The following is a 23,495-nucleotide window of genomic DNA, read 5'->3' as shown; positions in this document are numbered from 1 at the left end:
GGGCTCCGCCCCCCGGGCTGCGGAGCTGGCGGAGGTTGCACGTCTGACGCAGGCAGCGGCCGCTGCGGGCCCGGCGGCGTTGGGAAGGCTGAGCCGTCGGCGCTCGCGGGCTGGCTTGGTCGTCGCTTCCTCCCTCGCGGCCTCCGCGGACCTGGATCCTCCCCTGCAGGCTCGTGGGCCACGCCTTTGCCGCCTGCCGGCCCCGAACCTGACCCCTTCTCTTCATATCCGGATCCGGGCTCCTCCCCCAAGACCGCCCATCCGGCCTCTTCTCCCTAGTACTTGGAATCTGACCCATTCTCCCTAATTCCGCTGATCCGGCCCCTAATAACCCATATTCAGACCCTCAAACAATAAGCTGACCGCTGGCCCCTGGTAAAGGATCCAGGCCGCCTCCTCCACGGTGACGAAGATAACTTATTCCCGTCCTGGCACTGCCGAATAGTCTCCCTTCCCACCATCACTCCTCCCCCCGGCTGTGACCCAGTCTAGCCTCCTTTTCGAATAATAACACAGATCTGGGCTCCCAGACCCGCGGCACCTCAGAACCGACCCTTTTCTTTCTCGCTTGGCTCCTCGAGCGAACCCTCTGCATGCCCTCTATCTACAGGTCCCTAGCCTGGGAAAAGATGGCCCCACGGCCCGGCAGGGACCTGGTCCCACCTCTGCTCTGGAGCCTGAGCGTCTTCCTAAGCCTCCCAGGCCCTGTCTGGCTCCAGCCCTCTCCGCCTCCCCAGGCTTCTCCCCCGACGGAGCCCCATCCGTGTCATACCTGCCGGGGACTGGTTGACAGCTTCAACAAGGTGGGTGCACCAGCAGCCTCGTGGGAGGGGTCCAGCTACTATAGCACAGGGATTGAGAGTAGGGAGCTCCGGGATGCAAGTCTGCGTGGATTCAAGTCCCAACGTGGTTACTTAACTAGTTGTATGGCCTTGATCAGGTTGCCTCTCTGTGCCTCAGTTTCCTGGTCAGTGAAATACTGAAGTGCTAGAATGTGCCGGGCACTGTACTTAGCTATTGCCACTTTTCTCCATTTCCAGGGCCTGGAGAGAACCATCCGGGACAACTTTGGAGGTGGAAACACGGCCTGGGAGGAAGAAAAGTTGTCCAAATACAAAGACAGGTAAGCGGCTGGAGGTGTAGGTTTGTTTACCTCACTTCCCGAGCTCTGCTCTGCTTGTGCACCTAGAGACTCTTGGGGAGCGCTCATTCAACAAATATCAGCAAACATTTATAGTACAGCAGTAAACAAGGCAAGCAAACTCATCTTCAAGGAGCTTACATTCTAGTAAAGGAGACAGACACTGAGTAAGTAAATAATGTCTTATCAGGTGAGGAACAGTCAAGCAAGGAGGACTACAGAATGGTGGGAGGCATGGTGTTCAAGGTGTGACGTTCGAACAGAGACCTGAAGTGAAGAAGCAAGCTGTGTGACAGTCAGGGAAGGGATTTGGACAGAGTGGGACTGACCTTGGTGTATTTGAGAAATGGCTGGGTTTGGAGTGAGCAGATGGGAGAGTGGCAGAAGGTGAAGGCAGAGGGCCCTGAGGCCGCAGAAAGGGGCTGAGATTTCATTGTGAGTGAAGTGGGAAACCACTGGAAGGTTTGGAGCAGAGAAGTGATGTGGTCTGTTTTGTACCTTTAAAAGATCACTCACACTGCTGTGTAGCAAACAGACTGTGGGGCCCAGGGTGGAGCACGCAGGGAGACCAGCCCGTTCGCTAGTGCACGGTCCAGGCGTGAAGGCGGCTTGAGCGAGTGTGGTGTCTCGTGGTGCACATGGAGAGAAGGACTCAAATTCTGGGCGTGTTTTGCAGTTAGAGTGATATGACTTGATGATGGATTCATTACGGGGTATGAGAGAAGAAGAAGAAAAGATGCTTGCTAGGTTTTGGACCTGAGCAGCTAGGTGACTAGTGAGGCTGTTTTCCGAGATGGGAGAACTGAGGAAGGAAGGGGAAGATGTGGGGGAGGGCTGGAATCAGGCACTCCTGTGAACCTGTTGGGCTGAGATGGCCATTAAATAGCCAGGCGGAGTTAGGGTTAGGAGTCCGGAGTTCAGGAGAGAAGTAGGAACTGGGATCATGAGTTTGGGAGTCAGCAGCATGTAGTTGGTCTAAAAGGCCATGGGTCGATGGGGTTATATGGAGAGGGCTTTGAGAGAGGAGAGGCCAAGTCCCAGGCCCTCCAGCTTTTCACAGTCAAATCGAGGAGAAGGAATCAGCAAAGACTTGGAGTTAGACAGACCTGGCATGACCCTTTGTCCCCTGAGGAAGGTCACTTAACCTCTCTGAGCCTCAGGTTCCTCACTGGAAATGGGGACATTAATACCTGCTTTGCCTATTTCATAGGATTGTGGTAAGGATTAAACTGTGATGCCCACTAGAAATAAAAGGTTTTGTTATTATGTAACATTGGTCATTTTCCTTCTCCTCACTGGGCCTCAGTTTCCTCATTTGGGAATGAGGGGATTGGCCAAAATAACCCTAAGGACACTTGCAGCTCTTTAGTGGCTCCTGTTTGTGTTTTTTTTTTTTTTAAATCACTTCTTCCTGTATGCCAGACACTGTGCTAGCCCCTTTAAATACATAATATAATACATTATATGTATAAAAAATTTTTTATTGTGTTAGAATACGCATAACATAAACTTTACTATTAGAGACATTTAGTACATCCACAATGTTGTGCAACCTTTACCACTGTCTAGTTCCAGAACATTTTCATCACCCCGAAAAGAAACTCTATACCCATTAAGCAGTCACTCCCCAAGCTCCCCCACCCCCTCCCCAGCTCCTGGCAACCACTAATCTGCTTTCTGTCTCTATGGATTTTCTGATTCCATTGCAATCATACAATATGTGGCCTTTCGTGTCTGGCTTCTTTCCTGAGCATAATGTTTTCAAGGTTCATCTACGTTGTAGCATATATCTATACTTCTTTCCTTTTTAAGGCCTAATAATATTCCTGTGTGTGGATATACCACCTTTTGTTTATCCATTCATCACTTAATGGACATTTGAGTTGTTTCTCCCTTTTGGCTATTGTATATAGTATTGCTGTGAACATTTGCATACAAGGTTTTGTTTGAAAACCTGTTTTCCATTCTTTTGGATATATACTCAGGAGTGGAATTCCTGAGTCGTGTGGTGATCCCATGTTTACCTTATTGAGGAGCTGCCACACTGTTTTCCATAGTAACTGCACCATTTTTCATTCCCACCTGCAGTGTAGGAGGGTTCCAATTTCTCCACATCCTCGCCAGTACTTGTTATGTGGTATGTTTTTCCTCACATCTCCCCAGCAAAGGGTGTTATGTTCCATTGTGCAGGTGCAGGATGTATCTTAGAACTGCAGGGGAAGTATTGTCCCCATTTTACAGATAAGAAAACAGAGGTGTGAGAGAGGTTGAGAGACTTGCCCAAGGTCACACAACTAGAGTTGAACCCCTCATTTGGGAGGTCTGACTCTCAAAACCAATACCTCTTCCATTACCCCCATGGCCTTTCTTTTGACATTGTCTTGGCCCCAGGAGGGGTGGGAGAGGGGGAGAGGAGACCTTAAGGAGGGTGGTGGGTGGAGTGGAGCGTGTTCCCACCACCCCCGCCCTCTCTGGTCAGTGAGACCCGCCTGGTAGAGGTGCTTGAGAGCGTGTGCAGCAAGTCGGACTTCGAGTGCCATCGCCTGCTGGAGCTGAGTGAGGAGCTGGTGGAGAGCTGGTGGTTTCACAAGTGAGCTATGTGGGGGCCTTCCCGGGGAGGGGGCCACAGCAGGGCCTGGTGGTAAAGCAGGGGGTCACATGCTAGGGGCCATGTCCTGGTTTGGTTCCTTCTCCCAAACCCGGATCTGCTAAGGACTTGCTGGGGGACCCAAGCTCTCACTCTGAGCTTGTTTCCCCCTCTTGCCAAATGGGGAAAGGGCATTGGTCAGGTGGCCTTGCGGTCTTATGCCCAAGATGGGTTGTATCACAGATTCTGTGGGAGGTTGCGGGGGGCAGCACCTCTGCCAGTGTCTCAGCCCCCCTCACTCTCACTTCCCCCCGCCTCAGGCAGCAGGAAGCTCCAGACCTCTTCCAGTGGCTCTGCTCTGATTCCCTGAAGCTCTGCTGCCCCTCAGGCACCTTTGGGCCCTCCTGCATTCGTGAGTTTTTCAGGTTCCTCTTAGGGGATGAGAGGGGACTGCTGAGGCCAGGGATCCAGTCCTGGCTCTGCTGCTAGCTGGCTGCGTGAGCTCAGGCTGCTCAGATAGCTTCTCTGGACCTCAGTTCTTGCCTGCACACAGAGCTAGTGAGATGAGTGAATCAGTGGGAAAGGGCTCTGAGAAAAGATAAGGGGCTAGACTGAGTCAGATGTGGTAGTGGTTTTATCATATATTTGAGAAGTGCCCCCCGCCCCCAGTGCCCATGCCTGTATCAGACCAGACCCCACCTCCTGGACTAAGGTGGGATCCTAGGGATGGGCGGGTGCTGCCCTGCAGCCCCATTGTCACCACCGTTTTCTGCACATAGTCTTGAGGCAGGAGCTGGACTTACTACCAACCGTTTTTAGAAAAATCTCTCCAGAAGCTGCAGATAAAGAGTTAGCAACAAAGATGGTCAGTTCAGTCTTTATAAAAGATTTGTAAATAACCTAATTGTTCCACAGTGGGGTACTGGTTAAGTAAATTTCATACCGTTTTATGACAAAATATTATGTTGCCATTAAAATTGTTTTCTCTCCAAAAATGTTTAACGACATGGGGAAAATATTCTCTCTGTACAAGATTGTATTTACGATCTCACCTGGTTTGGTGTCTGCCCACAGCCTGTCCTGGGGGCGCAGAGAGGCCCTGTGGCGGCTACGGGAAGTGTGAAGGGGAAGGGACTCGAGGGGGCAGCGGGCACTGTGACTGCCAGGCCGGCTACGGGGGTGAGGCCTGTGGCCAGTGCGGCCTCGGCTACTTTGAGGCGGAGCGCAACGCCAGCCATCTGGTATGTTCGGGTAGGTAGCCAAGGGGCACGGTGCTGGGCAGGGGAGTGGGGTGCCTGCTTGCCCATCCTCATCCTTCCCCATTCCACTCAGCTTGTTTTGGCCCCTGCGCCCGCTGCTCGGGACCTGAGGAATCAAACTGTTTACAATGCAAGAAGGGCTGGGTCCTGCATCACCTCAAGTGTGTAGGTAAGTGGGGCCCTGCCCTAGGTCTGGGGAGGTGGGCAGGGGCCTGGGCTTGGTCCCCCATCAACACACGCATCTCTGGGCTAGACCAACACAGTCCCCATCTTCATGGAGATCTCAGCCTGGTTGGGAAGGTAGAAGGTAACCAAGGGCTTACAGTACAGACTGATCTTTACACAGTGAGATGTCCCTGCTCCAACTCGGTGGTGGGGAGTCAGGAAAGACTTCTTTGAGGAGGTGTCTCTTAGACCACACCTAGAATATTGAGGAAGGGTTAGCCAGGGGAATGAGGATGCCATTTATATAGATCAGGGTCAAGGCCAAGCTGCTGTAACAAAAAGATTTGCAAAGACTGTGGCTTAAAGAATAGAGAGGTTTATTTTTATCTCACATCACAGTTTCAAAGCGTGGTCTGGGCTGGCAGGGAAGCTCTGCTTGTCACAATCATCCAAGGACGCAGATTCCTTCTATGTTCCTGTGCAGTCATCTCCTTGGATGTTGTCTTCATGGTTGAGGCTGGGTCACGGGCACCTCCGTGTTCCATGACCTGGCACTCGGGAAGTAAGAAAGGGAATAAGTGCATGGGAGAGTCCAAGGCCGTTGTTCTAAGGCCAAGCTAAAAGTGGAGCACATCACTTCTGTTTACATCCTGTTGGCCCGAACTCAGTCAAAGGCCACCCGTAGCTGCAAGGCAGATTGTCAAATGGAGGCTGTAGCTGGGCAGCCCGGAGTCCCGCTGCACCTCTGCATCCGTGTGGGTGGACAGCCTGCAGTCTCTGCCACACCCTGGGGGCCTGGGCAAGTCCATTCCCCAACAGCTCTGGCCTCAGCTTCCCTGTTAGTGAATCACGGATTGAAATCCCCATCCCGCTGGCCTCTCCGCAGACATCGACGAGTGTGGCACAGAGCGAGCCAGCTGTGGAGCTGACCAGTTCTGTGTGAACACGGAGGGCTCCTACGAATGCCGAGGTGAGCATCCACTCCTGCAGAAGAGGGGGTGTGGGGAGGGCAGGAGGAGCTGCTCCACACCTCTCCACCCAAACCTGTGCCTTCTCAGGCACCAGAATCCCCCCAGGCAGCTTCTGGAGCAGGGCTTCTTCCTGGACCTAAGGGCAGCCCTTGCCCTTGTCTCCTCTCCCTTCTCCAGATTGTGCCAAGGCCTGCCTGGGCTGCATGGGCGCAGGGCCAGGCCGCTGCAAGAAGTGTAGCCCTGGCTACCAGCAGGTGGGCTCCAAGTGTCTCGGTGAGTTTCCTGCCACTGGGCCCAGGCAAACTTGGAGTGCCTTGCCCACCATGAATTGAGAGGGGCTGGAATCTGGCCAGGGCAGAGAAAGGAAGGGGAGGTGGAATGTTGCCTGGGCCAGGGCAGAGGGGAGTGTCAGGATGTTGGCAAGATGGAGTCAGGGGTGCTGCAGGTGCTTCCCTGGCAGTCAGGGCTCTGACCCCACCCTCACTCCCTCAAGATGTGGACGAGTGTGAGACCGAGGTATGTCCAGGAGAGAACGAGCAGTGTGAGAACATTGAGGGCAGTTACCGCTGCGTCTGTACCCAGGGCTACAAACAGATTGAAGGTGTCTGTGTGAAGGAGCAGATCCCAGGTGAGCCCCCTCATGGCCCCCAGAACCCTGGAGAAGGGAGGTCCTCATCCGGGGGAGGGCCAGCAAGCCCCTTCTCCAGTTAGCTGCAGGCCCTGCCCCCGGCCACCAGCCCCCATGAGGCTGCACTGAGACCCAGACCTGACACCTGATCTCCAAGCTGGCTTTTGGTAGCCTCACACATCCTGGGGTATAAAGGAAATCAGACTTGGTGTCAAATCACTCTGCACCCTGAAGCCTCTTTCCCTATGTGTCCAGTGGGACCAGTCCTTGCCCTGGGCCACAGACTATTGTAAGCCAGGGGTTTGGAGAGACGAAGGACAATCACAGTGATGACAAGAGTGACTACTTCCACAGCTCTTACCGTGTGTCAGACACTGTTCCAAGCATGTTGCACGTATTAACACATTTCACCCCTAAAACAAATCCAATTCTGTGGGTACTGTTCTCATCCCCATTTTATACAGTGGAAACGGATGCAGAGGGATGAAGCGGCTTGCCCAGGGCCATGTGGCAAGCAGGTTGCAGAGCTGGGAGTCGAACTCAGGCAGCCGGGCTCTAGAGCTGAGCTAGTCCACGTAACACGCTCTGTCCCGACTCGCCTACCTCGTGGCCTTGGGCAAACCTCTTCACCTCTCTGAGCCTCAGTTTCCCATTTAGTGAGACAGGGATAATAACAGCCCCTCTTGGAGTTGTTCTCAGTAGTAAATGACATCGCATGCTGGCATGCGGGGGGATGCCCAGGTGTGTGGGAGGCTCCAGGAACGGTGGGGAGTGACAGGTGCTTCCCTGGCTCCTCAGAGTCGGCAGGCTTCTTCTCGGAGATGACAGAGGATGAGCTGGTGGTGCTGCAGCAGATGTTCTTCGGCGTCATCATCTGCGCACTGGCCACGCTGGCCGCCAAGGGCGACTTGGTCTTCACGGCCATCTTCATCGGGGCTGTGGCGGCCATGACTGGCTACTGGTTGTCAGAGCGCAGTGACCGTGTGCTGGAGGGCTTCATCAAGGGCAGATAATCCCGCCACACCTGCAGGCTCTCCTCCCACCCAGGCTGCCCCCGAGGTCGGGCCTCTCTCCAGCCTGGACACTTGGGGCAGCTTGCTTTATTGTTGAGAGTGGGGTAAGCACCCACTACCCACCTTCTGGAGCAGCCCAGGCCCCCAGGCCTGGGCAGGTGAGGCCCCTGGTGTGAGAAAGGAGCCCTAAAGGTGGATGTCGTGAGATCTAGGCCTGGTGGCATGTGGCAGGCTTCCCACTGTGTGTGAATTTTTAAAAAGAAAAGTGTCTCTTTGTGGTGGCTGCTCATGAGCTTTGGCCCCTGCCCAGGATGAGGGGGGTCCCTGCTGGGGTGGGCCCATTACAGCCCCTCCTGCCAGCTGCATGCCACCAGCTCCTGTTCTGAACTCCCTGCCCCCCCCAGCCACCAATTTATTTATTCATCTCAGGAAATAAAGGTCTTGGAAAATGGAGAAGCTTGTCTGACTAGCCCCCTCCCAACCCCAGGGGCTGGGCTAAGCTCCTGAGAGGTCCGCCTACTGCCCCCTTGGGGAAGTTTTCTGAAACCCTGGGAAATTGGGGGCTACCCTGAGGGAGGAGCAGTAGAGGGCAGAGGAGAGGCGTGGCCCTGAAGCAGTGTCAGGAGAAGGGGAATGGAGGAACCAGGCTTAGGAGTGGGACTTTCTGGGTTCAGTACCAGCTATCATTTGCCAAAGGATCCTGGACAAATGACTTCCGTCTCTGAACTTCATTCTTCTCTTGTCTAAAATGGCCACGAAAATGCTTCCCACTCAGGCTTAATATGAGAACTAAGTAAACTGATGAATGTGAAGAGCCGAAGACAGTGCACAACAGATAAATGTTCCATAAAATATTTCTAACGCCGCCAAGGTTGAGTGCCCTTTCCTTTGGAAGTCCTGCCTCCCCTAAAGACACAGGACTTGGAATCCTTGTGGGGCGGGGCCTCCTGCCTCTCCGCTGAGCAGGATCCTGGCGTGGCCAGAGGGAGGCAGGAGCCAAGTCCTAAGGGTTTATTTCTTTGGCACAAAGAGGACGGTCAGTCTGGACAAGCGAGCCTTCTCTCTCCACACGACGGAGTCTGGAGGGGTGTTGGGGCACCTGAATCTCGCTCCCCATACCCAAATCTGTGCATGTCCACCCTGTATTCCGCGTAAGTCACGGCCTCTGTGCAAAATACCCGCTGAAAAAAATAGATATTTAAAAAACAAAAAACAGAGTGGGTTCACGCCCGGCTGTCTCCGGGGCTGGAGTCAGGCGGAAGCCCGGGAATGCCAGTTTTTCAAGGTCCCAGTCGGCCATGCCCTACAGGCATCGGGGGCGGGGCCTTGGCCCCGGACCCCTCAGAGCTCGATGGTGTCACTGGAGGCGCTGCGGGAGTCCCCGGGCTTGCAGCGAGGCTGGACCTCAGTCGGGGGTTCCCCAGGCGGGGCGGGAGCAGGGGCGGGGGCAGGCAGTAGGTGCACCGTGCTGGGCAGCTCCTCCAAGGGCAGACTGTCCAACGACGACAGACCGTGGCGCCACGGGTTCCAGCTGATCTTGAGCGAGCCCCGGGAGAAGCTGTCCGCGGAGCTGCCGGAGGCCCCCGCGTCGGGCTCGTCCGCTACGTGTGTTGGGACCGGCCCGCGCACGCGCACGTCGCTGAGCGACCGGCAGCGGCCGCGGAGGAGCGCGGAGCCCGCGCCGTCGAGCTCGGCGTCGGGGTGGCTGCCCCGGCGCGGCCGCAGCACGCTCCCGGGCGGCGGGGAGGCCAGGCCGCGCAGGCCGCAGCGCCGGAACACGCTGTCTCGCACCAAGTGCTCTCGGAAGAGCGCGGCGTCGATGCTGCGGCTCAGGTTGATGGGCGACGGCGGCCGCAGGTCCAGCTCGCTCATCGACGGCGCCGGCCCCACGCTGCTGCGGGACAGTCCCGGGCCACCCTGGGCACCGCGGCCCAGCGACGCAGCCGAGCCCCAGGCGGCCGAACTGGGCGTGGCCGGCGGCCCCCCCTCCGCTGGGTTGCGGATGAGGCTCTTGCTGATGTCCAAGCCGCCTGCGCCGACGCCACTGGGTCCCGCATAGCAGTTGTTGGGTCGCTCGGGCACCTCGCTCTTGCCTGAGGGCGTGGGGCACGCCAGGCGCAGCAGCTTAGCCCAGCAAGCGTGCTCCGTGGGCGGCCTGGGCCGCGCGGCGGCCACGGCGGCCAGCGCCAAGGCGAGCGCCCACGTCAGCTCCAGCAGGCGCAGCCAGAAGTGGACGCCCCACCAGGCCCAGGAGAAGCGGCCCACCCGGCCTGGGCCCGGGTACAGCCAGAGCGCGGCCGCCAGCTGCAAGCCGCTGGCCAGCAGCCCCAGAGCGCCCGCCACGGCCAACAGCCGCGGGCCCGGGCTGGCATCCCAGCCCCGCGGCCCGTCCAGCAGGCGGCGACGGCACAGGCAGAGCGTGCCCAGAGCCACCGTCGCGCCCCAGGCGCACGATAAGCCCTGGGCCAGGAGGTTGAACGCAGGCCTCGCGGACAGCAGGTCTGTGGTGAGCAAGCCCACACCGTGTGCCAAGGCCAGCGCTCCCAGCAGGACCGGGTTCTGTAGCTGCGGTGGCAGCCCGGCGCCCAGGCCGAGCAGGGTCAGGGCGGCCAGCGCGGTGAGCAGCAAGGGGAAGGGCAGGTTGTAGAGCACCAGGCCGGCGCGTAAGCCCAGCCGTGCCTGCGAGCCGTACGGGTCAGCGAGCATGTAGGCGGATCGCAGCCCCGACGCCACGAGCACCAGCACCGCCGCCACCAGGGCTAGCCGGGGGCCTGCAGGGGCGGCTGCCAGCGAGGCCAGTGCCAACAAAGCGGGCAGCAGGAAGAGCACCCCCACCCCATAGACGTGCAGCTCCCAGGAAAAGCTCAGCACCCGCCGCAGGGGACCCCAGCGCAGGGGGGGTGCGGTGGCGTTGGCCGGGGGGCTGGAGGCTGGGGCTGATGCCATGGAGCTGGCTGAGGGCTCCGGAGGGGGTGGCTGGCCCAGGGCCCGCTGCGTGGTAACCCGAATGAGGCCCCGGCGTGACGTCGAGGGGGCCTGGACTGGGGGTGCTGGGGGATGGCTTTGGGGGCGCCCGGGCCACTCCTCGGCTTCATCTGCAATAATAACAATATTAAAATCGCCCTTGGAAAAGTGTTTTTCATTTTCCATCATTCTCTAGTGTGGTGGGCCAGTTATTTAACTTTCCCAAGCGCGTCTGTAAAATGGGGATGGTAGCAGCACCTACCTGACCGGGCTGTGATGAGGATTAAATGTTTAGCATAGCGCCCAACACCCGATAAGCGTTACATGGATGTGAGCTATCATTTTTATTAATAATGTAGCAGCAGTTCTCAATGTGGGCTGCGTATCAATCACCTGGAGACCAGCGGAATCAGAATTCCTTGGGATGGGGTCTGGGCCTTGGGATTTTTAAAAAGCTCCTCCAGTGATCCGTGGCAGTTGGAGAATCACTGCACTAAATATACCCATGATACACTGAAGAACATTCTAGCCCCAAAAGGGCAAATGACTTCTCCTAGAGTACCCAGTGAGTATTCGTTTATTATCCTAAGTGGTTTGAAGGAGGTCCTGGCTAATTCCTTTAAGAAGGTGTTTGTCTCCATTCACTCCCCGTGCCCATAGACACCTCACACAGGTTCTTAGTTCTTAGAGTACCCGCTCTCCCCAAACCCCCAGCCATGCCCTCACCTGGCTGCAGGGCCCCCATGGGGCTCTCTGTTCGGTTGGTAGCTGGGCCAGGGTCCGAGGGGTCAGGGATGAGGGACTTGGGGGTACCTGGGGCCTCCACTGCTCCTCTCACCCGCTGGGGGGAGATGGGGTCTGCTCCGTTCATTGCTGCTATCGCTGAAATAACAAAAGCAGTCATCACTTTGCCTGATCCTCCAGCAGTCCCCAAAGTCTAATCCCCCAGGAGGGAGGCCCCAGCACCCTCATTTCCTCAGAATGAGGAAAACGGGACCCAGAGGGACCAGAGGTCACACAGAAGCTGAGGCATGCAGCTGCCCTGGACCACTGCCTCCTCCCAGCCCCGCTCGGCACTCTCACTTTGATACCCACCTGGCTTGGGCTGACCATCGGGAGTCTCTGAGGCTGGGGGATCTGAGGGCTGGGGTCCTGGAGAGCCCGTGACATCAGGGAGGTCAGCCTGCTTGGGCGAGGGACTTGGAAAACCGACTTCCCAGGTCTCCTCACTTCCAGCCTTCTTGGGGAGCTCAACTGGCAGCTCCTCATTAGGAGGAAGGCTTTTGGCCACTGCCAGGTCTGGCTGGGACCCAGGCTCCTGAGAGGATGCCACCTCAACTGGGGATACTGAGCCAACATCAGAGGCTGCTGGATCCTGCTGGCTGAAGAGGGGACCTCGAGCTGCCTCCTGGAAGTCCTCCTCTCCCTCACCCTGTTCTTCCAGCACCGGCCTCCTGATGGTGCCCGAGTGGGGCACGAGAGTGTGGAGAGGGCCCTGGGAGTCCAAGGGGGACATCTCTGAGAGCCGAGTCTTGGCTTTGGCCACCAGACCCTCATCTCTAGGGGGCTGCCTTCCCAATTGGCCCCCAGGCCCCCCTGGGGAGGGAGGAACTGTGGCTACCCCAAGTTGGAGTCTGGGAGTTGTGGAGATGAAAGTAAGATGGGGGGGGCCCACTGGGTGGGGGGCTGGTGCTTCCTGCTCCATAGGCTCCTGTGAGTCAGGAGGTCCTGTCCAGCCCTGAGAACTTGGCCCTCGAGCCATCTGGAGGTCATCAGTTAGTGGGAGTCCTTCTCTCTGAGCCCCTTCGGCTGCTTTAGGTCCGTGCAGGGCTGGGCCAAGGGGAGAGTCTGCAGGCCGCTCAGGCGCCTCCTCAGCAGTGACCTGGGGGATACTGGAGTCCCAGGGGCTCTCAACTCTGGGCTTCTCCCAGAGGAAGTTGAAGGCCTGGGGCTCTGTGCCAGCAGGACCCTTGGGGTGGGCTCCTGGGATCAGCTGTGGTTCCAAGTCCTCAAGTGGCCTGGGAAGGCCCCGGCCCAGGGCAGGGCCAGCGCCCAGGGACAGCAGAAGCAACAGTAGCAGGAGGCCACATACACGGCCCCACGGGCTGGGGGCCATGGTCCACTCTGATGCCTGGGCCATGAGCCCTCAACTTCCAGTCCTCACTGGATGAGCCTAAAAAAAGGAGAGGCGGGATGACATGTGAGGGCAGGGGGCTCCCCTGGCTGCCCCAAGGGGGCTGGTGGGAAAGAGAGAAGAGCCCTTCCCTGCCCCTTCCTGTTCAACCTCTTCCTGCTGCCCAGAGTGACCTTTTAAAACTGCATCTCTGGTCATGCCATTTGCCCTGCTTCGAAACCTTCAACGGCTCTCCAGGCCCTCAGGAGAGAATAAAAGCTCCTCTCCGGCCTTTCCAAGGCCACACCAGGCTGCTCACCTGTCCTCCAACCCCTCTGGACTGTCCGACACCCCAGGCCTTTGCTGCTGCTGTTCCCTCAGCCTGGAATGCCCTCTCCTTTCTTCTTCACTTGCTGAAACCCTATTCTTGAAGGCCCAGCTCAAATGTCAGAGGGGGAGAGGGAGAGGCCACTGCCTTTGAGGAGGGACCAGCCTTGCCATTTCCTGGGTGAGTCACTTTACCTCCCTCTCCGCCTCGTGGTTTCCCATCAGTAGAATGGGTCTAAGGGTACTCCACTCAAAGGGGCTCTTATAAGGCCCTGAGGAGAAAGCAGTGAGCAAGACTGACAAGATTCCTGCCCTCACGGAGCTGGCATTCACGTAAGAGACAGACAGTGACTACTTTTAAATAACGTGAGCTATGAAGATGACAAAACAGGTTAAGACATAGAGGGACGGGGGCTACTTTACACAGGGGGGCCAGGAAGGCCTTTCTGAGCTGACATTTAAGCTAAAGGCTGAATGAGAAGGAGGAGCCAGACACCCGAAGATACGGGGGACAAGCATTTGGCAGATGGCACAGAAAGTGCAAAGGTCCCGAAGCAGGAATGAGCGAGGTGAGTTCAAGAAATGAGAAGGCACAGCAAATGAAGGAGCAAGTGGCCGAAGGAGATGAAATCAGGAAGGAGGTCACAAGGGGCCTTGCAAACTACATAAGGCACCTGGATTTGATTCTCTGCTTCATCACAGGAAGCCAACGAGATGTTAAGCATGGGAATGACAAGGTCTGAGAAGTGTTTTAAAAGAAGCAGAGAGGCCAGGGCAGAAATAAGATATGATGGTGGCTCGTTTTAGTTTAGACCTTTTTTTACCTGACGGCCCCTCCACCGCTTCCTGTCACCTGGTCACAGAGTGTAATAATCTCTTGTCACCCCCTGGTCCCCCATCCCCACCCCCCACCGGAGGCTCCCCAAGGGGTGCATCTGCATCCTTCATTTCTTGTCTCCAGCCCCCCACATATGCCTGGGCCCAGGTGGATGTTCACTGAAGGTTCCTCTTCCTGAGAGTCCCCAGCAGAGCCAGGGAGGGACCCTCAGCCAGGAGAGGGGGGACAGCGGCTGTGAGAGCGCGGCCTGGGTGTGCTCAGGGCCAGAGGCCTTGCTCCTTTGCTCTCTGGGAAGCAGCCGTGCCCAAAGCCCCCTGGCTCCTAACCCTCCGTGGCTCACAGACACCTTGAGAAGCGGAACTCCAGATGCAGGGGAGGGGGCTGGCGGGGGCGGTGACAGAGGTGAAGGGGATTACAGGGTACAAACTTCCAGTTATGAAATCCTAAGTCACGGGCAGGCAGTGGACAGCACAGGGAACATAGTCAATAACACTGTAACAACTTTGGATGGTGACAGATGGTTACTAGACTTGTCACAGTGCTCGTTTTGTAATGTATATAAATGTCAAATCACTATATTGTACACCCAAAACTAATATAATATTTTATGTCAACTATAGTTCAATTAAAAAAAATCTTCATGTGAAAAATGGTTAAAAAAAAAAAAAAAGAACAAACAGAGAAAACTCGAGGCTCTCTCCCCAGGAAAATGCCCAGGTTCACCAAAGGTGTGGATGATTTCAGGGGGTTCAATATCCCCTTAAACTCACCCCCCAAACCGAGTTTAGACTCTGCCTTAGAGCCTCAGTTCATTTCTCAAACATTCACCCAGCCCCATGCTCTGCTCTGACCCAGGCTAGGTGCTGGGGACCCAAAGAGAAGCCTCGGGTCCAGTGTTGGGGTCGGGGGGAGCTGAGGGAAGGCCCGGGAGGCCACTGACACAGGTCCTGGTTAATGACAGTACTCCTGTGTCAGCTCTTCTGTGGCAAGCTTAACTGCATGTCCTCAATCTCATCCAAGCCTCCTAACGCAAGCAGGTGCGGCTATACCCATCTCATAGGGGAAGCAACCAAGGTTCAGAGAGGTTGAGCAACCTGCCCAAGGTCACACAGCCAGCACATAGCCATTCTAGAAGTTGTGAAACCTGCAGTGGCTCATCTTGCACAGGGAGTCCGAAAAGCTTTGCAGAGGAGGAGACAGTTGAGTTGGGCCTTCAATGATAAGCATATACCATCTGCTCACCGCCCCCAATCCAAAAGATGTAGGCATCTGCGGACAAGGAGGCGGCTGCCCAACCCTGGGTTCCCGCTGCTGGAGAGATTTGGTGGGGGTGGGGGGGTATCTCCCTGCTCCAGGGACTGGGGAGAGGCTGGCCTGGGGGCAGGGCGAGGGCCGCCGCAGGGCAGCCTCCAGGAGCTGGTCCATCTCGGGTTACCTCTCCTCCTTGGTCTCTTCTCCCCTGGCTCTGCGCCTTCCCGCAGTGTCCCGGGTGGGGGTGGGCGCTGGTGCAGGCCCTGCCGCTCGCGCCCGAGAGGGGGGCCGCAGGCCATGCTCCCTGCCTGGGCCCCGCCATTGCCCCCTCCCTCGGCCAGCTCCTCACCTGGGCGCCACGCCGGCAGCCCCCGCGTTCACCTTGCGCGGGTCCCTGCAGCCGCTCGCCGCGCCGCATCCTCGGAGATGCTCAGACTTGGCTAACAGAGCCCGGCGCTGCCGATCGCCGAGCCCGCCCACAGGAGCTCCATCCCCGCTTAACCCTTTCCCCTTACGGGTGGATTCTCCTCCCGGTCGTGACCTCCCCTCTCTCAGAGATTCTCAGCGCAAAGAGCAGAACAGAGGTCACCTCCGAGGAATGTGGAAATCCCTTCGGCAGCATCCTTGAAAACGGGGCAGCTAATCTCTATTTGCATACCTCATGGGGACGGGGAGCTCACTTCCTTTAGAGCTTTAAACCTATATCCCTATAGGGCTATATAAAATACATGCATACCTATAGGTAAATCCTACCTACAGCTTGATATGTATCCTTCAGCTCTTTTTCAGTGCAGTCACATACGCATTTTAAATAGAAATGAGATCATACTGTACATATTCTTTAACTTGCCTTTTTTCCCTTCACTTTGCAATATATCCTGGCACATTTTCCTTGTAAATTTCTACAGATCCATCTCATTTCTTGTATTCGCTGTTGAGAATTGCAGCATATGGTGCACCTGTAATTTTTATTTATCCGGTCCCGGAGGTTGGACAAGCAGGCTGTTTCTAGCCTTTTAGTAGCAGGAATAATGAGGCAGGGACCATTCTCGCATAGACATCTTTGTGCACATGCACTAGTGTACCGATCAGATGATTTCCTACCCCAGGCATGGTTAGATCTGTGGGTCTGCACATTTTCAGGTCTGACAGACCATCAAAATGCTCCTGGTCCCTCTTTGGACAGCTCCCGCATACTAAATGTCCCCCACTGGGTTCAATACATTAAGAGAAATCCACACAAAGAATACACGTGGTCATTAAATATGACGTGGAAACTTTCATCTCATGGAGAAATTTCCAGGGTAGATTGTTGTTCATTTAACTTTCATTCATTCGAATTATGAAAATAATATATGCTAACTGTCCCAATTCAAGCAACACAGACATGTTCAAAGAACCCATTAACAGTCTTACCTCTGCCTCTGCAACTCTTCACCCATACGTACCCACTGTTAACTCCTTACTGTTTCCTTGCTTATAAAAACATATATGTGCATGCATTTCTTTTTACAAAAATGGGCTCATACTATGCACATTACTCTATAACTTTGTTTTGCCTTAAGTGATAGATGTTGTAAACATTTTGAAGACAATATATATCTGCCTCACCCTTTTCTTTCAACTAGCTGCACACTATCGCAAGCTGTGGACACTGTCATTTACTCGAACATTCCCTACTGATGGGCAATCAGCTGATTTACAGCTTTTCTTTCCTACTAGAAACAATACTGCAATACACATCCTTACATGCCAGTACTTACATCTCTACCTGCCGAGACCCGGTTTTCTCAGACAGTTGTTGGTATGATCTCATTTTTGTTAATATCTGCCTGCCTATCTATCTATCTATCTATCTATCTATCCTATCCCTAAATATTAAAGGGTAAATAGTAGTTGCTGTGATTTTTATATAATTTTGCTTTTTTGTTTACCAATATTCTACCCAACCATGTATTTCTTTTGTGATCAGAGATAAGAACAGTAAATGTTATCCAAAAAAGAAAGAAAATTCTTCCTCGGGTGGAGCTGAACTCTCCCTCCCAGTGTTTTCCGCCCTCTGGCTCTCACAGAAAAGCCACACCCAGCCCTCAGTCGTGTCTGACATGTTGCAGTTCGAAGCATGTTCAGTCCCTAATGGCCGATAAATAGTGGAGTCTGAATCCGGCTTTTCTGACTCCAGGAGAGAGTTCGGGCTTTTCCCATTTCACCAAATCATCTGAGCAGCTCTACTGTTTTCCTTGTGGGAACCTCTTCAGACTCATAAAGGCATCTCTCATTTCTCTAGAATCTTCCCCCTCCAGGTCAAACACTCCCAGTTCTCTCAGCCTTTCCTCGGAAGGACAGGATTTTGGACCCTCACCATTGTGACAGCTCTCCTCTGTCTGCTTCTTACCAGGTCAACAATCACTCTTGCAAAAAAGAGTATCACTCTTGGAACTGAACCCAGTTGGGAATAAAGCTGAAGTTTCACCTCCCCTTTCTTAGATCCTACTCCTCCATTAATATGGCCTCACAGTGAATTAATATTTCCGGCAGCCACTTCACTTTGGCGCCAATATTGATCTACTAGCTCTTCCCCATCTCTTTGTGGCCAGTTGGCTTCTTGACCCTCAATGTAGCATTCTACATTTGTTGTTTATTTTATATTGTTAGATCCAGCCAGTTGTTCTGATCTTACGGCACGTTATCTGGATCCTGGTTCTATATAGAATAAATAATTGGCACTTGGGGGCATTGTCCAAGATCCCTTTCTCTTCCTGACAGCATCCTAATTTTGGGGGGGACCTGTGTCTTTTCCCCCATGGGCAGTCTTGGTGGGAGGGCAGTTCTAGGGGCCCACTCCAGAGGCTGAGGGGTCCAGATCCCTCCTCTTATTGTTTCCTGTGAACTCTCTGGTGAGCCTCCTTTGGAGATGCTGAGATTCCCCGAGCAGGCTCAGAGCTGGCCTGGCTCCCTTCCTCAGTTTCCCTCGAGGAGGGTGGGATGTGTATGCTAGGAGCCCCCATTCGTGCCCCTGCAGCCTCACTGGCCTGACAGTGCCAAACCCCCCAGTCCACGCAGGGTCATCCAGCTGCTCCCTGGCTGCCCCCTTTGGAGGCAGGAGCCCCAATCCCATTGTGTTTCCAAACCATCAACAGGTAGGGGTTTTGAGATTCCAGACAGAGGCACGAGAGATTATGATCCCTTCGGCCAGAGGCCAAGATAAAAGCTGATCTTGCAGAAAGAGGAGACTGGCTGCGGGTGGAGGTGAACATAAGTGGGGACCATGGGGAGCCAGGTATAGGTGGGGAGCACCCTGGCTCCAAAAGGGGCTCCCAGTATCATCCTGGAGACGCTGGGACAACGGTGAAGGGTAGGGGATGATTCCAAGTATACGGGGATGGTCAACAGCTCCATTTACCAAGCACTCAGTCTGCCAGGAGCTATGCTACACGCCTTACATGCATCATTCTTTTCAAGCCCTCACAACAACCCTATATACTACTATGCTCTCCATTTTACAGCTGGCAAGCTGAAGCTCAGAGAGGTTAAGTAATTTGTTCAAAGTTACACAGCAAATAAAAGGCCAAGCTACAAGTCTGACTTTAGAACCAGTGGTCTTATTAGTGATGACACCATCCTGCCCCTCTGGAAGAACCTCAGAGAGAGAAGGGGAGATGAAAACCCCAAGCATTCTGGGTGCCCCCTGCTGTGTTAGGAGTTTGAGTCTATGAAAACAGGCCTCCACCTTGGACCTTTGTTGAAGGGACTTCAAACCAACAAGGCTGGGAGTTGTTGGGAGCTCCCACACAAGAGGACCTCGGAAACTCCCACGGACGGGGAGAGAGGAGAAGGAAAGGGTGGTCACCGTGGCTGGCAGCGGTGAAGTCTCCCGCCCAGACAGCGCCCAGGGCGGTTGGCTGGCATTTTCTTTCCGGCTGGTCTCTCTGGCAGGCAGGAGCGAAGAAAGAAAAGGCAGAACGGGTGGGAGACGGTGAGGCCTGGTGGACCCTCTCTGTGCTGTGTCAAATGTCCTAACTCCGAGGGCATGGAGAGTCACACTCTTTCACTAAACTGTCCACCTTAGGCCTCAGGGGTCCTGGTGTCTTAACTCCTTCTTTCTCAGATTTTAGCCCCCAGAGATACCAGCTAAATGAACCTAATCTTTTTAAAAAGATGTATATTTTCTGTTAATAAATCTGACAGTCTAGTACATACATACTTTAAAATAATGGTTCCCATTTCCTCTCACTCACAGTTCCTTTCAAGTCTTTCTGGGATTTCTGATCATTTCTTCCGTTTTTATATCTATGTTCTAAGCATCAGATTTAGACTGCTAATGTTAATCTTTTTTTCAGTTTTAGATTTAGGGTTTGACTATTAAGGAACATGAAGATTTGGCTCTTACATCACTTTCTACATTTTTTTGTATCACTTTTGTTTGAATCCTTATTCTGTATTTACAATACTAGAACCGTGAAACAATAATTCAAGCTGATTCAAGAAGTGTACTGTGATTATAACTCCACCGCTAGAGCTCTGCTCTTCCTGGGGCAAGCATGGCTTGGTTTTTCATTCGATTACTTTTCTTTGCGTCTTTCACTAATTCATTCTCCTTAATCCTTCCTTGAAGTGAAAAACAATCTGAAGGCTTGATTTCCCATCCAGATAAGAATACTTCAAAAAAGACTCACAGAATTCTACACAACAAACACACCGTTTCTTCAACAAAGAAATGGCTTTAAAAAACGTGGGGGAGGAGAAACTGTTACAAAAGAGACTTAAGAGACAGCAATTAAATGGCAGCGGGGGGCCTTGTTGGGATCCTCATTCAGACAAACCAACTGTACAAAGACATTTTAAGATAATTGGGAAAATTTGAACATGCCTTGGGCCTTAGAACATACTAAATGTCTAATTAGGTGAGATAATGGCTTGTGGGTTATGTTTAAAAAATTCCTTATCTGTTAGAGACACTTACTAAAATATTTATGTGTAAAATGATATTGTACATTTCAGAAAAAAGTGAGCTTGGGAGATGCATGAAAGATTAGCAAAATATTGATAATTATTAAAGCAGGGTGATAGGTACGTGATTATACTATTCTTTCCCCTTTTGTATGTTTTGAAGTTTTCCATAATAAAAATTTCAAAATGACAAAGAAATTCACAAAGGAATAGGAGACAGGAAAAGGCTGTGCAGGGCTGGCTGTGCATTGTGTGAGCTGATTGCAGAGATACAATGTTTTGTTTATTGGGGTCTAATCTGTCTTGGAGGGGCATGGATATAGAATGCAGGTTTCCGAACCCCGCTGATCTTCCCAGGCTGTCTCCAGTGAGGCAGAGCCAGGACCCCTGGAATGGAGGTGGGGAGGTGGGGCAGGGTGAGAGCAGGGTCAGCGGGAGGGCTGGCAGGGCTGGGGGTGAAAGCAATGAGAAGCTCCGTGTGTTCACGCTGGCTGACCCCTGAGACCCCCCTGCACCCAGCAGTTGCAGGGGGCTCCTCAGGGACCTCCATCTGCAGTCTGGCTAGCCTACAAAAGCCCCTCATGGCCCCGATCATAAGGGGTCTCGATGTCAGCTGACAGGGGCTGATAATCCCTCCCCTCCTTAAAAGCTTTAATGATATAATTCACAGACATAAAATTCACCTATTTAAGGTATATTATTCAGCGGGTTTCAGTATATTCACAAAGTTGTGCAACCATCACCACATTCAATTTTAGAACATTTTCATTACCCCCAAAAGAAACTTGTACCCATCAGCAATCATTCCCTACTCTCCTCCCCTCAAGCCGTGGCAACCACTGATCTGCCTTTCTCTATGGATTTGCCTATTCTGGACATTTCATAAGAAACAGGATCGTATATGCGGTCGTTTGTTTCTTTCATTTACTATGTCTCAAGGTTTCTCTGTGTCCCGGGTTATATTAGCACTTCGTTCTTCTTTATTGCTGAATAATATCCCATCGTATGGATGCAGCATACATAATTTATCCATTCATCAGTGATGGACATTTGTGTTGGTCCACTTTGTGGCTCTTATGACTAATGCTGCTGTGAACATTCGTGTACAAGTTTCTGTGGACAAATGATTTCATTTCTCTTGGGTATATATCTATGTACGAGTGGAATTGCTGGATCATATGGAAACTTTAACTTTTTGAGGAACTGCCAGACCGGTTTCCAAAGTGGCTGCACCACATGATCTCTCACAGACGGGGAGACGAGGCCCGGAGAGGGGAATGTTTTAGGCGAAGCCCTGAGTCAGTGCAGGAAAGCAGGAGTGGGTCGTGTGACCGGCCTCAACTCCATGCCACTCTCCGCTGACCTCTCGCCCTGGCAGCCCACACCCACGTGTACCTCTCCATTCCTTTCCCCGCCTGCAGAGAATCCCTTCCCAACAGTCCCTCACTAAAGGCTCCGCGCTGCCACACCAGCATCAAGTGCACCTCCGAGGGATGATTTACGAGCTCTCTCCCACCCGGCCGTGTGCTGCCTCATCTCATTGTGTCTGCTTTTTAAGCAGCTTTATTGAGGTATAACTCACATGCCATACTCTTCACCCATTTAAAGTGTACAACCCAATGCTCATCACGTCTTTTTATTCTCCACATTTTGGGGTCACCTGGGCCTCGTTTCAGTTTCAGGAAACCACCACCACCCTTGTTTTTGGGACCCTGCATACAGTCACCTTTGCCTGCGATACGCAGTCTTTCCTTACAGATTTCCCTGGCTCTGTATGTATTTCCTGCGACCCCTCACATCTCGAGATGACACTTCAGCTGGGAAGACTTCCCTGACCACCCAGGCTGGTGGGATGACCTGCAGGACTTTCCCGCAGCCTCCCTCAGATTCCCCGTCATGGCATGGGACCCAGCAGTCTCTCTTAAGGTCTGGGAGTGCGGCTTGTTCACATGCACAGTGCCTGGCAGATGGTCAATAAATGTTTGTTGACTGAACAGAAAGATCTGAAAATACCTAGCATGGGCCTAGGCATGGTGCAGAAATCCAATAAGTGTTTTCAGGCTTCCCTGCCTACTAAACAGGAGCTGAAGCTCCTTTCAGGAACATTCCTGACAGTTTGGGTGATTAAAGGGTAAAACATTATTTTTTCTTGCCGGTACCCATGCCACTTTCTTCTGGAAGCGACACCCCAGTTTTCCTTTAGGGCATCACCCCTATCCCACCTTCAGTCCTTGCAGTTTAGGTGGGGCTAAGGAGTTTCTGGAATTTGTATGTGATCCTAATCAGATCAATTATCCTGATTTTTAATGAAGTTTTTCAGAAAGGGGGACTTTCTTTTCACTGGGGTTACTAAGCTGGTGTCTCCATGAGAAGACAGACTGCCTGAGAATCGAAAAAACCATATTTGATAAAGAAACTGAGTCCCGATGACAGCACTTGAGGACCGGGATCTGTAGCCAACAAACCAGTGGACATTTCAGTTACTGAGCCAATTACATTCCTCTTTTTTAAATTGCTTAAGCCAGGTTGAGTTCAGTCTCTCTCACTTGCAACTGCAATATTTGTCACGGTTAGTAACCCTCCATGTCTTTCACATACACGCATGCCCAACACATTCTTACAGAGCAAACGGGAACCACACTGACTTCTGTCCCTCAGTGCACGTTTACCTACTCGCCTCAAATCTAAGTCCTCATTATTTTTCTGAGTTGTGTTGGGAAGTCACCTTCTACACCACGATCAGTAAGTGGACATTTTAGATGGTCCTAAACGGTTTTGGGTGATAAGTCCAGGTTGATGGAAAAGGTAAAATGTTCATTTAGTAGCTTGGCACAGATTGAACTCCCAGAAACACACACGATACGCACCACTCCCTGGACTTGTGTGCTGGTTCTGGGAAGAGCCTGCTAGAACAAACCTGGTTTTCCCTGTGACTTGCTGGTGCCAAGGACATGTGCGTTGACCACCAACATGATGGTTCAGGAAAGTCTCTCACATTTTACTCAGGTACCTTGGCTACGGGGAAAAAGACACACTGTGGGTGAAGAGGCACACTGAAATGCTCTGAGGATGCCTTGTAGGAATGAGGGTGACGTCAGTCAGTCACCAGTTGCTGCTTGCATTCCAGCCGTATATACCACACCACTCCCCATATCCTCGGGCATGATGAATTGTGGACATTTTAATCTGTGGGCCTCTGCTGGTTCTGTTCCCTCGGCTTAGGATGCCCTTATACATTGCAGAACCCTTGTAAGGCCCAGGTCAAAAGTTAGCTCTCACGTGAACACC

The 23,495-nt window shown here is 53.2% G+C and overlaps 2 protein-coding genes across 7 annotated transcripts; one reads left to right on the top strand and one right to left on the bottom strand.

Annotated features, from left to right (window-relative positions):
* On the top strand, positions 1-8,964 carry CRELD1 (cysteine rich with EGF like domains 1). Of its 5 annotated transcripts, none has more exons than XM_014848142.3 (11): positions 1-169; positions 611-803; positions 1,041-1,123; positions 3,621-3,731; positions 4,049-4,140; positions 4,803-4,979; positions 5,061-5,156; positions 6,039-6,122; positions 6,301-6,396; positions 6,617-6,751; positions 7,550-8,964. In XM_014848142.3, the coding sequence occupies exons 2-11, from the start codon at positions 630-632 to the stop codon at positions 7,762-7,764; spliced, it is 1,263 nt and encodes a 420-aa protein (XP_014703628.1). In that variant the 5' UTR covers positions 1-169; positions 611-629; the 3' UTR covers positions 7,765-8,964. The 5 variants fall into 5 exon arrangements, with proteins under 5 accessions (XP_014703628.1, XP_044609855.1, XP_014703627.1 ...); XM_044753920.2 differs by having other exon boundaries at positions 20-278; XM_014848141.3 differs by having other exon boundaries at positions 46-403.
* On the bottom strand, positions 8,943-15,745 carry PRRT3 (proline rich transmembrane protein 3). 2 transcript variants are annotated; one of them, XM_044753904.2, is made up of 4 exons: positions 15,607-15,745; positions 11,824-12,901; positions 11,455-11,610; positions 8,943-10,859 (listed from the first exon to the last, which is right to left on the bottom strand). In XM_044753904.2, exons 2-4 carry the CDS (start codon positions 12,866-12,868, stop codon positions 9,106-9,108), a joined length of 2,955 nt encoding a protein of 984 aa, XP_044609839.1. In that variant the 5' UTR covers positions 12,869-12,901; positions 15,607-15,745; the 3' UTR covers positions 8,943-9,105. The 2 variants fall into 2 exon arrangements, with proteins under 2 accessions (XP_044609839.1, XP_070349934.1); XM_070493833.1 differs by having other exon boundaries at positions 15,442-15,630.
* Positions 15,746-23,495: the final 7,750 nt, after the last annotated feature.

Source organism: Equus asinus, chromosome 21 (assembly GCF_041296235.1).
Source record: "Equus asinus isolate D_3611 breed Donkey chromosome 21, EquAss-T2T_v2, whole genome shotgun sequence".
Lineage (NCBI taxonomy): Eukaryota > Metazoa > Chordata > Mammalia > Perissodactyla > Equidae > Equus > Equus asinus.
This window is presented reverse-complemented; position numbering and strand designations above follow the sequence as displayed.

What these genes read in the sequence shown, in the direction of transcription:
- PRRT3 (XM_044753904.2), bottom strand. Translation starts at nt 12,868, where the DNA reads ATGGCCCAGGCATCAGAGTGGACCATGGCCCCCAGCCCGTGGGGCCGT. An exon ending in CGATGGTCAGCCCAAGCCAG is followed by an intron (nt 11,611 to 11,823) that starts GTGGGTATCAAA and finishes TTGTTATTTCAG; the next exon opens with CGATAGCAGCAATGAACGGA. An exon ending in CATGGGGGCCCTGCAGCCAG is followed by an intron (nt 10,860 to 11,454) that starts GTGAGGGCATGG and finishes TTATTATTGCAG; the next exon opens with ATGAAGCCGAGGAGTGGCCC.
- CRELD1 (XM_014848140.3), top strand. Translation starts at nt 594, where the DNA reads ATGCCCTCTATCTACAGGTCCCTAGCCTGGGAAAAGATGGCCCCACGG. An exon ending in CAGCCATCTGGTATGTTCGG is followed by an intron (nt 4,980 to 5,060) that starts GTAGGTAGCCAA and finishes CATTCCACTCAG; the next exon opens with CTTGTTTTGGCCCCTGCGCC. An exon ending in GGTGGGCTCCAAGTGTCTCG is followed by an intron (nt 6,397 to 6,616) that starts GTGAGTTTCCTG and finishes CACTCCCTCAAG; the next exon opens with ATGTGGACGAGTGTGAGACC.